Genomic DNA, 13,730 nt, shown 5'->3' on the forward strand with positions numbered 1-13,730 from the left:
CTGGTGCTTGGGAGAAGCCTACAGTTCATCCAGGTGCAGTATCTGCCTGTCCTTCCCAAGCCGTACCCAAGAGGGCTGTGCTCTCCGCCTCAAGAAGCACTTCGTGGAGGTGTCCGTGAGGCCTCAATTGGATCCGTGCTGGGGAACCCTCCTGTACATCAGTCTGAGAAACCCAGGAGCACGCCTCCACCACGGAGATTGAGTCTAGTTCAGCCAGTACCAGCACTATGGACCCCATACCGGTGCCTAGTTGGGAGGGAAGGAAGCATGCTCATAAGCATGGCAGTAAGTCTTCTTCCAGGCCCAAGAAGGGTGATGCCCATGAGTTCCACCCATGGAGAAGTGGCATGTTCCAATGCACAAAAGCATGAGAAAAATTTGCACAGGTTGGCAGATCCATCGGTACCAACCAGAAACCACGCACGCCTTCCAAGTTGGCACCCCCTAAATCAAGGCAACCATCGATTCCAAAACAGCCCTCATTCTGGCTCCAGTTCCAGCTTTGGAGCATATCAACTACCTGAAGGGAGGTTCCAAAGCGGATGGAGCTAGGCTGTTCTCAGTGATGACAGAACAAGGAGCAATGGTCTCAAGTTGCAGTGGGAGAGGTCTAGGTTGGATATTAGGAAACACTATTTCACTAGTGGTGGGAACTTTGACCATTAGCAAACCCTACGCTGGGCCTGCCACTGATCAAGATATGGGCCTATTTTTCTCTCACAGGAGCTGGAAAGGCTGGAGGTGGAGCGGGTGGAAATGATTCGGCAGCATCTTTGCCAGTACACACAGCTGCGGCACGAGACAGACATGTTCAACCAAAGCGTGAGTCTACTCTTTGTTTAGGTCCCTTTGGTCCAAGAGCTGTAGTGAGGCTCTGCTGAACTCCAGCCTGGTTGTGTATACAGTGTGCTAAATTCCACTGTCTAATGGAGACTGAGATGTAAGTGGTGCCAGTTTGGGAGTCTGTGGTTGTGCACCTACCATGTATCTCCAGAGACATTCAGAGCCTGGGGGCGAGACAAATGGAAGAACAGAGAAGTGGGTCAGAAGGGGCACGTCCACTGGAAGGTTTCATCGTGAAAGCCCTGTGGTGCAGGGTGTGGCTCAGAAGTGCTTGACAGGAAGGCATAAGGCAAAGCAGCCCCTTACTTTAATTTACACCTCTCCTAGATAGATGCTTCTCACTCTCCCAATAGCACACACAGCTCCACACAGCCCTTCATTGTTGCAAGAAAGATGGCAATCACAGCAACCATTATTTCAAAATCAAAATGTAAAATCTTGTAAAACTGGCACCTTTTCAAATACTTGCATATGTGGTATGGATTCTGATGTGCGTGGTATTCAGTATATTGTGATATATTTGGGGCTATATATTCACATTACAGAAATCATACAATCATAGCCATATACATCATAACATATATTGATAATTGTCATAGTGCAGGTTGTCCCAGCGCTCTCCACTGCGTGCAGGCTTAGTGCCATGGGTGAGCCCTGCCTTGGTTTCCCCTTACCCAGGCAATAAACAAGTCCAAGCAGGCCTTTGGGAACCACAGAGCACCTTCTTCGGCGGGTCTGTTATGAAATAGAAAAGAACCACACAAAGCATAAGCAAAATCTTCAGTCAGCTCTTCCACTGGAAACCCTCTGCCTCTGGGTGTAACTAGTCTTACATCCTGGCCCTTTAGCCATGGAGCACTCGCACGCTGAATTCCTTGCCTGGGGCGTGGGCCTTTGCGGGGCATTCTGCTGGCTGCCACTCTTCCCCGACCATGCTGCTCTTTGCTGAGTAAGTCCCTAGTGGCTCCCCAAGAGATCCCATGCCCAGTTCATTCTCCTGGGCTGCTCCTGTCCCTTCCCTGGGAGAACCTTTTCTCTGGGACTGCTCCTCTCTCCAGGAGCCCCTCTCTCTGAGAGCAGCTTCCCCAACCAAACTCAGGTAGCCTTTTTTATTAGCTCCAGGTGCTTGTGTATTAATTAACCACTAAGCAGCCACCTAGGACAGTGAATTACTCCCAGATAGACCTTCAGAAGGCAGTCACTGGGCAAACTGGGCCGTGACTCTCCTTAAAGGGCCAGTCACCCCATGATAATATTTAAAAGAATGTTATTATGGTTGAAAAGTCAAGCATCTAAAAGTTAGGAAATACCAGAGTTACAGCTGCCTGTGCAACCTTAATTTGGATCCTTGTGCATATGCATTATGGTACTCTCTAATTACATGACTACATATTTTATTCACAGCATGATCATGTAGTTTATCCTCAGTATTCAACATGTGCCTCAATTACTACAAACCATCTAAACATTACACTCAGTTTTTATTTCTTCAGGGTCTTTCTGTGGTGCTCATCACCATAGCATCTCAATCTCACAAACATTAATGAATTTACCTTTACAACACCTCACAGGCAGGGAAGTACTAGTAGCCCCATTTTATGAATGGGGACAGGAGGCACAGAGAAATTAAACTCAAACTGCAAAAGTCCCCAGTAATTTTGGGTGCCACCGTGATTGGGTGATCAGTTTTTCTGAGTTGTTGAGCTATTGAATTCAGTTGCAGTTGCAAGTGCTCAGCACTAGTGCAAATCAGGTCTCAGATGTCTCAGGCTGGTCACCCACAAAATAGGAACACATAATTAGTGGCCACTTCTGAAAATTTTCATTTTAAGTAGTTTGCCTAATATCACATAGGAACTCTGTTGCAGAGCCGAGGAAAGAACCCAGATTTCACAAGTCCCAGGAAGACTGCTTTAAACACATGTTCCTGTTTTCCCTTTCTGCAATTCACTGCCACAGTCACTGCATCCTTTCTATCTTCTGCTATGGACAGCCTCCTTCACTACACAGCCCTGCCTCTTAACATCCATCCCGTGCACCATATGAGGCAGGTGTCCTGTGAAAATAATAGTACCTGATCATGCAATTAAATACTTTTCCATAATGCAGACACACAATGGGCCAAACTAAGGTTGCACAGCCAGTCTTAATTCTGGGATTGGAGTCCTTCATTTTACAACTGTTTGACAATTCTTTTAATGTAATTTTTGTATGGAATTCCCTGGCTGGTCACGTGTTTTAAGAAAAATGGATCAGCACATGTGCAACTATTTGCTAAGGAGCAGAATACTATCAATCAATTATTCCTAGCTCTTGGAGGGATGGGTGATCTAGTAGTTAGATCAGCCGATTGGGAATTAGGATTCCTGTGTTCTGTTGTATAAAATGATGCGTACATTTATCAGTGAGTTTGTAATGGTAAACAAAGAAGAGAATTTTACAGAAAGGAAGATGAAACACATAGAACTTCCTTTGTGAGAAGTATCGGTCAAGAATTGGGGTTCTATTCCAAGCTGTCCCAGAAACAACTGTTCTAGTCTTTAGTTATCCTGTCTGTAAAATATGGGAAATAATTCTTAACTCCCCATGCAGTACAGAGAGGAGGTGCTCCTGCCATAGACCAAGGCGTGTTTTGATTTGCAGGAGCAGGTATTTTGCCTGAAACCCATATGGAAATAGTTCCATGCAATCATTCCAAAACAATACAATGTGACAAGATTGAGCAGTCATTGAACAAGTTCAGCTGCAAATGGTGATTTTCCACATTTTAGAACTTGGCTAAATTGAGACAGATTTTTGGGGGGACAGTGTAAGACATTTTTTTGACCCTACGACTATCCCCCTGAAAATGCCAAGTTCCTGCCCCAAACACATGAAGATCTAGAGGTCTTCAAGCAATGGTTTGATTTTTTTTAATTGGCAGGTTTTTTCTCCACTAACTTTGTTCTCCCCAACCCCAAGGCCCAACCCCCTACCCCAGCCCTGAGTCTCCCCCAAACCCGGAAACCCCTCTGGACCCCCCTCCTACACCCCAAACCCCTCATACACAGCCCCATCCCAGAGCCTGCACCCCCAGACAGAGCCCTCACCCCCTCCTGCACCCCAACCCCCAGCCCAGAGCCTTCCCCGCACCCCTCATTTCTGGCCCCACTCTGGAGCCCACACCCCCAGTTAGAGCCCTCACCCCCCCACACACACACCCCCGCCCAGTGAAAGTGAGTGAGGATGGGGGAGAGCGAGCCACCGAGGGAGGGGAAATGTAGTCAGCAGAGGGCAGAGCCTCGAGGAAAGGGGGCGTGGTGTCATAGCAGGGGCGGGGCTAGGATGTTCGGTTTTGTGCGATTACAAAGTTGGCAACCCTACTGTCACACTAGGAATTGGATGCAGCATACACTGGACTTGCCTCACCAATGGTATGATTCCTCTTGCAAAGCCTGTATTTTGTCTGACCTCCCATTTATGGATCCAGCTAATTGAGAGGAGGCTGTTACTCCTGTGACAGTGACACAGCTAATTCAGTTGCAAGGAGATCTTGCAGCAGGAATTGCTCTGTGTTCTGATATGTGCTTTTGATACTTTGCTTCTCATTCTGATCTTTTTAGACAATAGAGCCTGTCGATCAGTTACTTCAAAAAGTGGAGCCTGCCAAAGACAGGGAACTGTGGGTACAAGAACACAAAACTGGAGATATCAGACCTGTGGACATGGAAATATAGACTGATCTGATTAGTGATATGTGATGGGTTCGCTGGTTTAACCAGGCTAATGGGTCCTGTAAAGGTTCAGAAGAGGTACAGGACGACAAAAAGGTTGCTCTGCTACCAGATACCTTGTATTTATTGTCTGTAGGGAGTGTCTCTGTCACATTTGATCATCACATCAGTTCCCATTGTGCTATGCCTTAAGCTCCCAACATTCCAGGGTTAAGAAGCCAGATGTCTGTTCTTCCTGTCAGAAGTTTGCAGCTGCCAGGGATGTGCTGCTGCCAGGAGAAACCAAGGCCTTTGCTTCCTGGTACAGAGAGAGCTCTGTTCTTCAGTGACTGTGCACTACACCCATTGCATGACTCTCTTTGTGTAGAATGTAAGAACAGCCATGCAGCAAGCCTCTGCCATGGAAGCAGACTAGTGATTTGACTATGATGCTGGAAGCAAGGAGCTCCTGAACATGGATCCCAGCACTGCCACTGCTCAGCTGGATGGCCTTGGGCACATCACATAACTTTTCTGGTTCCTCCATTTATAATAAGGGGCTCATAATACTTACCTACCTCACAGGGGTGTTGTGAGGGTACATTGATTTTGTATAATACTTTTTAGCACAACTACCTTGCTACGGTAGTATGTCTGAGTGCAGGGAGGTACGGGCTTTTCCCCAAAGCAGTAAACAAGGCGAAAGGCTAGGAGAAAACCCCACAGAGGAAAGACACCTGTTCAAGCCCTTCCTGTTTTATAATCCCACTCAGACATATAGATCCTCTATCATCTCCATTTCTCTTTGAGGCTAATAGAAAGTAAGATTGAAAGGGACCTCTTGCACCATCTGTTTACCAGGAAGGACTTGGTTGTGCTGTAGCTACCTCATTAATTGTCTGGTTGACTTAAGTGACAAAAAGAGGACACCTACCATGGAATAAATTTGATCTTCAAGTCCATTCCTGCCTATATAGTGTGATGTCTTACAGTCTCTGCTTTCTGCAGGATCTTCTAACACTCCCTTTGGGAGGTCATTTCCCAACCAAATGGATCCAAGTTTAAATTAGCCTTTGTTTAATTTCCTCGAAATAACTCCTAGTTTGTAGCCTTTTGGATGCCCATGCACTCCCTGTCTCTCCATCCCTTTCTCGCTTTCCTTGGTGTTTACACCCATCAGATGTCTGCAGATAGTTAGCAGGTCTATTCTATTCTATTCTATTCTGTTTAGGTTTTTATACTGCACTCATCACTAGTATCTGAGCTCTTTCCAGCAGTGCATTAACAAGTGCAGCTACACATCTGTCACATGTTTGTTCTCGCATCCTCCCCCAGAAGGAGAATCATGCAGTGAAGTGTCTTGTTTTGATAGTTTTAAAAAAAAATCTTATTTATTAAATATCCCTGTCTCTACATGTTTATATTGGAGAAGGCAAGGTCTAAGTAATGTGCCTTGCACTTGGAGCTTGAAAGTGGTGAGGTTATAGTAGTCATTACTTCCTGGGGGAGTTCATTCCACAGTCTTGGACTGGCCCCAAAGAAAATTCTGTCTCCTGCACAAATAAGCTTGACTCTTTTGTTGAGTGTTCCACTGTGCCAAAAGAGCGTAGATAACCATGGGCTTCATCTTGGAGCTGTACATGGTCTTTTTGGGCCCTGACCATGCAGTGCTTTGAAGATAAGGACCTAGACCATGAACTTGATTTGAAATTCTATGGGAAGGTCACAGTGTAGAGCAGGAGGACAGGCTCCCGATAGCCTGTATTGCAAAGGGAAGACACTGCAGTGTTTTGCACTAGTTGGAGTTTCCAAACAGCTGAAGGTTTCATGCCCAGGTATATCACATTGTTGTAGTCCAGCAGTGATAAAGGCACAAATAACTGAGGCTAGGTTTATCTGCCAGGATGGGACAGAGATTACTCACAGCTGTTGTGATGAGAGAGGTCAACATTAGCGAGGAATCCATGAGTACTTCTAGACTACAGACTGAATTGACCAGTTGTGGATATGTACCTTCAGCCAAAGAAGACTTCATTGGGGCTGCAAACTCTTCAAAGTATTTTCCTCTGCCAAATAGATTTTCTAAGGCACCAAGCACATGCATATCTATCTGACTTTCAGTGTAGTTGAGGGTGCCCAATACTTTTGAAAATCAGGCCCTTAACCTGTCCTTATAATGTAGCCCCTTGTCCAATTTTGTTGCTTTTCTCTGAATTTGTTCCTGTTTCGCACTGTCAGAACTAGGGACAGAATGCTTACCAATGCCATTTGATATTTATAGCTCTTCGATGTTATATAGCTATGTAAGTTTGACATTATCTTTGAATTACAGTTTTTTCTTGTCTCCAGTATTATTCCTGTTGTTAAACTTTGCAGTTAACCCCTTTTTGACATTGCACAGGACTGCAAGTTCCCTTTTTTAGATTCAGCAGAAATCTTGGTTATGGCTCTTTTGGTCCTGCCACTTGATCATCACATTGGTAACTGGAACAGGTTTGGAGAAGGGCTATTAGGATGATCAGGGGAATGGAAAGATGATTTTAGAGGAAATTAAAAGAGCTTGGCTTGTTTAGCCCAGCAAATACCTTCACACTTTCTCCCACACCACCCAATATGCATAGGAGCACCCTGTAAAAACCTGCAATGCCTTTACACTGTCCTCCTTCAAATGCCACCTTACAGCTCTCCTCTTTCCATCATGCCTACAAAGCTAGTGCACCGGCATGCTGGGACTGTAGCTTAGCACTCTGATCAGAATCATCTCCCTGTTACCGTGAGTTGTTGGGCTTTCTGCTCCTTCCTTGCCTGTGAGAAAGGTGTCAACTCCTGAGGGGTGGGGGAGAGAATTGCCTGCTTCCTGCAGCAGCCGTGATTGGCTGCTCTTCCCCAGGAGGCAGACAAATGGGGCCAGACAGTCAATCAGAGAGAAGTTTTCCCTAGATGGTGTTAAAAATGTGTGCCCCTCAGCCACCTGTCTCACTATTTAGAAATGCTATTTCCTGGAGATACACCACTGCACATTCTGAGCACTGGCTAGACTAGAACCCAGTTCGTCTGACTTGCCTTGCTGCTCTAATGGGTACATCACATTGTGATGACCTGCCTTTCCTGCTGTTTCTCTGATCACTCCCCATCCTCATCAACTGTTTGGTTTGATTATTATTACATTGGTTTTCTGCTTTAGTGATGTGTCCTTCTGTTACCTTTACTGAGCACTTTAGATGACAGGCACTGGAAAAGTCAATAAAATGTAAGGTAATGTTTTCAAAAGTACAATTTCAAAAGTACAATTTCCAAAAGCCAAAAAACTCTGGCATTTAGGAACCTAAGTCTTACTGCAGGTAAATTTGAAAATGTTGTCTATTAGCACAACAGTGGCTTTCTTCCAGACCTCTTGTACTATCCCAGTTTCCAAGCTTTAGTACAAATTAAAATGAATAATTTGGAGAACTCTTCAGCCAACTCTTTTAAAACTTTTGCAAGCAAATGATCAGTTTTGCAGATTTTGCAGATTTTGTGCAACATTTGTTTTAGTTACTGTTGAAACAGAAAGTGTTTCACCATAATTATATAAATAAATAACTACATAATCCAACTTCATTCCAAATGCAGGACATAAATATTTATTGAACACTTCTGCCTTTTCTGCATCATTACTGACTATTTTAGTACTCTATCTAGTAATGAAACCTACATCACTGGACATAAATAAATTAAAATTATTCTAACCATATTGACCATAGATTTTTTTGGTAATACCTTTAGCTTCTCTTATCAATTACCTGCATTTCTTAACTTTAATTTATATTTATTATTATCAATTTCCCCTTTTTTATTCATCATTTTTTTTCCTGTTTCACATCCCTTCTTAAGCTAGTGAAGGGTTTTATGGGTATTTGTTTTTGTTTGCTTTTTAACTGAACAGCCTTTTCTCATGACTGAAGAATTGTGGACTTTGGGACATGTAGTAAAGCATTCTTAAATGAGTAACTATTTTAATGCATACATTTCTATTTAAGTTTTTTATTCCCAATCAGTTTTGCTCATAATTAATTTACCTTTTGGAAACTGGCCTATTTAAAATGCTAAGTATATATACATATTACTAGTTGGGATTGTATTATTTTTGCTCATAAATATTTCAGGCAGATCATGATAACTAGCACTTTTTATGTCAGTAATAAATTAATCTTCGAGTCAGAATGAGGACAGCAATACTTTTTTGTGTTAGAAAATTGTCATGTTTAATTTAAAGAGACTCCAAAGAAGTTTTACTGTTGGAACTAGAAGATCTCCAGTTTATGATTTGTGTATTTGTTTCCACATAAAGGACAATTAGTGAGAATTTCCCAGCATTTCTCAGGATGCTCTTTGTCACGTGCCTTGTTTTTCACCCCAGAGGTGATATACTGTTCTTTTAGCTAAATCTGAAACAAATGCAGGTATTCTGAGCCACATCCCTCAGCGGTGGGTCCCCAGCCTCTTGTATCCAGCTGACTGTCAGTCTTGGGTTTTCAGTAGCCACTCTTCTCAGCTTGTTTGTCCTCTAGCTCACTAAAGGTGGAATATTTATTACCATTGTCTAGGTTGAATGGCTTTGTATGCTCCTCTTCATTTCTCCCACATTGTTCAATCTCATTCACATCTTCTCCCTCCATAGCCTCAGACACTTCCTTTCCCCTCACAACTGCAGCGTAATCTACCCATTTTAACTTCTTGATGTTGTCAGCAAACTGAGCTTGTCTGAGTCCTTCACATTCTACCACAGGATGCAAAACAGTTTGCATGTCACACACACGTAGCCTTTTCGGTCTTCATACACCAGCCTGCCATGTATTTTTGGGCAGCCATTTATTGATGTATCTTACTTAAAACAAACCATCTTTTTAAGGCCTATCTTTCTCACTCTTTGAATTCCTTCTGGAACCAACCCATTTGCTGTTTCCAGTTCATTGCTAGGTGGATGTGCTAAGCCCTGGCTTTAACAAAGAAGTCAGATCTGCCTCTTCAGTGACTGACAAGCCCCCTGCTGTTCTCACAGATGAAGAGTACCAAACAAGGCTGCTGAAAGATTCCCAACCTGCTCTAAAAGCTCTCAGCTCCATAGCCAGCATTTCTGTGCAGCCACTCAGCGCTCAGGTTGCTGTAAGCCTGCGAGAACTCACCCTTAGGAACACTGGGTCGGTGATTGTGACAGCCTGAGAGCTCTGGAGGCTGCATTTTTCAAGACAAGTGAGTTATTCTAAAAAAGTCATGAAGTCATGGAACAAAATCCTATTAAAATAGCTGTTTTCTCCTACCAAAGTAATTTTCTCATATACAACTTTGCCTGAGTGCACATCTGGAGCAGCTTCCCTGGAACAGCTGTAACTTTGTTTGCAATGAGCACTAGAAGCAAACCTTCTCCATTGCAGCGTATAAAAGAGGAAAATGTTTGCTTGCTCATGGGGTTATTGTCTCATTGTGTTTCACTTTGCTGTGCAGTTTCACACTGCTTTGTTGCTTTTTTCCATTTGCATATTTCCTACACAACAGTGTTACCGGTGTGCTTAACTATTCTCTGGCAGAAAGTTACATTCCCAACACCCTATTTTAACAATGTTTCCGATATTTTCAATGGGAATTCTGACTAAAGCTTTTAGAGAAGGTTAGGTCAATGGATTCAAACTAGCACTAGTAATAACTGCTCAGACTGAGAAGGGTACTACCCAACCTCTGCATTTCAGCAAGGTTTTAAAAAATGGGTAAATTGGACTCCTCGGTCCACATATAGAAATACATGGCCTGCTCTCCAGAAGTGCTGAGCATTTACAACTCTCTTGGAAGTAAATGGGAGGTAATAGGCAAAGAGAATCTTTGGAAATCAAACTACTGATCTAGGTGCCTAAATAAGGACTTGGTCCTAATTAAGGCTTCCATTTAAATAAAAAATTGTGACCTTTCAAGTCACCAGCAGATGTCTTCCCACCCCAGTACAAAAACACCAGTTCTGCTACTAATTATGAATGAAATTGTGGCCAAAACAATGCTGTAAAGAATTCAAACTGTACAAGATCCATAATGTACCCATAGAGAAATACCCTACTGTTGTTCCAGCTCCTTTTCACCATGGCATGTGAACTGGCTTGCCTGATACTCAGTAATATAGTGATTCCCTGGTCACTTCTCAAGGGTTCATCAGGATACTAATGTATGGCAACACCCAAGTCATGTCCAAAGATTTCCCAGGTTCCTGGGAGGGCGGTGATGTCCAGAATCACACCAGGCCACCACATGACTCAGGGTCCCACATACACAAACCCTACCCCAGGCATCCTCCAAGACTTGGGAGCACATGCATTCTTTCTCTGACATAATGAGGACACGTTCTTTTTCATTTGCATGTCTTTTCTTTGGGGATTTCTTCTGCACACCTGCTATCTGTGCAATGGTCATTACGTCATGTTTTAAAGTAGATCTTATCCATAAAGGTATGTGATTTCTGTTTCTGAATGCTCAGCTCCTAATTGTTATTTTAGACACATTTCCACCAGAGCTTTATCTGTTTCCAAGCATCTTGTTCTTCAGTTTAGATTTTCAGATGTCACTGTCATGTTTATATTGCACTAATGTTCAGAACAAGATGTCATGCTTCTTGGATACATTTCTAAAAGTGACTGGTGCTCAAACTATGCTTCAAGCTCCAGTGGTTGGAAGTGCAATTACGCCTTTTTGGGCTATACACCATAGACTCCACTAATCCTTCCAAGTCTGTTCACCAATGGGACCAACACTTGGCATAGTTTGATTTCTAATTTTTAATCCCATGCACTCCACAAGGCAGAATCCTTTTGTGCCTGTCTAAAGATATGATTCTAATATGCGTACATTACTAAAGTCTTGTAAAGACCTTTTAAATAACATTTCAGGTCAATAGCATAAGAAACAGAGAAAATATTTACTCGGATTTGAAACAGAGATGTGCAAATATAAATTCCCTCAACTTATATTAAGTTGGACTATTTTTAAAATATGGTATGAAAGACAAACTCAGTAGGAATGCAGACAAAGCCTACCAGTTACTATGTTCAGATTCCCTGAGCTTCCAGGAATACAATTTGAGCAAATTGGTTTCATTTCTGCAGATTTCTTAGGTAACTGAACAATGGTTTGAACCTCAACTGCAATTCCACAAAAATACAATTAGTAACTCCCCCAAATTCTAAGTGCCTCTTTCAATTGTACCTGCTACAGTTACACAAGTATAAAAATGCATAGACCCACCTCATGAACTTCCACAGCTCAGGAGCAGCCAGTGTACAGACCTCGGCAGCTTTCTCAGTTCCCCTTTGATGCTCCCATACTGTCACTCAGTGCAGACCCAAACCCATTTGATGTTACCTCACTGATTATTAATGTCAAGTATGGACATCAAAAATGCTTGCCACTGAAATTGAGGGGATAGCAAACTCTAGTCATGCTAAAGAGAAGGCCCATCCACTGCCTCTTCGTCTTGCACCAGCCTCTGCTTCCTTCTCCGCTGCTCTTTGTTGGGTCTATTCCTTGTTTTGGGAGGGATCCGATGAGCTTTCTAGTGCACATTCATTTCAGTGGAAGTTGAGGTCATTCAGCTTTTCACATGATCAGGAGCTTTGTCACACTTGCCTTGGAAGGGTAGAGTCCTTCATGCCACTCAAAGAGAAATGACCCTCTCCTAAAGGGCATTCAGAACAACCTCCTACGCTAATCTTCCAACAAAGGAGCCTTCTATACAGGGGTGCCATTGAAACAAGCTGCAAACGTCACATAATGGGTCTGAATAAAGGCCACACTGGACCCAAGCAAATGCTGTTTTCTGATGAGGTCCCTGTAAATGAGGACTCGTCCCTCTGGGGCTGTCACTGTGGCAAAGTGACTCAGCATGGGAGTGGGGTCACCATGTGTATTGGCTGAGGACTGGGACTGGCGTTTGAAGAGTATTTCTTGGGGTACTCAGGTTTGCAAGACGTCACTGTCTAGTCATTTGGATTTAGGAAGGTTTGTCCTGAGACTTACTCCTTCGGAGTAATGGGTACTAGGGCTGCGATTTTTAAAGCTGCCTTGGGGGTTTGGCCAATTTCCATTCACTTGGTCATACACAGAGAGAACAGCATCTAAGAGCAACAGTATCAGTCTGTTCTGGACAGAGCAGGTGGCAATATCAGACAAATGGAATCTCCTCTTTTTAAAATTGCTTTCTTTGTTTCAACAGTCCAAAAGAAGGTGGGAAATGCAGTGAGTAGTTTGGCAGACAGTCTAACTGCAGTTGTTCAAAAGCAGATCAGATCAGTGGTGAGCCATGTTCTAAAGCAGTTTTCTAATCAAATGAAGTTGCCTATATGGTCCTTTTGCTAAATACTGACTAAATTTTTAAAGTAACAATTGTCTTTTGCCAGTACTAATGACCTCTTTTTTAAATGTGTTTAATCAAAATTTTATATCTTTCCACAAATATTGTCTGAATAGACCCTTAAATAACTTATGTAACATAAGATCTGTATCTGAATAACAATAGTAAATCTTTGATCAGTGTGTAAATTGTAATGTGGTCATTGTCCCATAAAAACATATGATGGAATCATTTTGGCTGAAGAATTGAATGCTCAAGAGGTTTAAGGACCTTAGCTGGGTTAATTGGCATAGCTCCACTGAAGTTAATAGGGCGGTGCTGATTTACACCAGCTGTGGATCTGGTTCTTAAGTGTTGAAAGCATTTGCTATACATAATTTTTCTGTCTTGCAAAAAGTTTAACTGTATTTTCCTGCATTATTCATGAGTGTGTATGCACCTCAGTGCTTCATCTCATCCTTTGTAAAATAAATTGTACAGAGATACATCGGCTGACCGTGGTGTTATATTTACCAAATTGATGTTTTAAATTAAAAGCACACTGTCATAACAATTACACACGTGGCTGTATCTCCTCCACCTGCTGCTCCAAAGAATTTCTGCTATATGATGGGGCTCATCAGTTGAAAGTGACAAAGGAGGAGAAAGACCTGGTTGTATTAGTTGATTATAGGATGACTATGAACCATCAATGTGATGCAGCTGTGAAAAACGCAAATGCAATCCTAGGATGTATCAGGCAAGGTATATCCAGTAAAAATAGACTCACCTTGGTGAGACCTCTTCTGGAATACCGTGTACAATTTTGGTCACCCTTGTTCAAGAAA

General features: G+C 42.8%; 1 protein-coding gene across 5 annotated transcripts in view; it reads left to right on the plus strand.

Annotated features, from left to right (window-relative positions):
* Nucleotides 1-13,388, plus strand: part of GAS7 (growth arrest specific 7) — a 218,120-nt gene extending 204,732 nt beyond the window's left edge. For all 5 annotated transcript variants that reach the window (XM_054047789.1, XM_054047791.1, XM_054047790.1 and 2 more), the window contains 2 exons: nucleotides 724-822; nucleotides 4,446-13,388. In XM_054047789.1, the coding sequence (XP_053903764.1) occupies nucleotides 724-822; nucleotides 4,446-4,559 (213 nt within the window). In that variant the 3' untranslated portion in view covers nucleotides 4,560-13,388. The remainder of the gene's footprint in view (nucleotides 1-723; nucleotides 823-4,445) is intronic.
* The last annotated feature ends 342 nt before the right edge of the window (nucleotides 13,389-13,730 follow it).

This window comes from Malaclemys terrapin, chromosome 13 (genome assembly GCF_027887155.1).
Source record: "Malaclemys terrapin pileata isolate rMalTer1 chromosome 13, rMalTer1.hap1, whole genome shotgun sequence".
NCBI classification, from domain to species: Eukaryota; Metazoa; Chordata; order Testudines; family Emydidae; genus Malaclemys; species Malaclemys terrapin.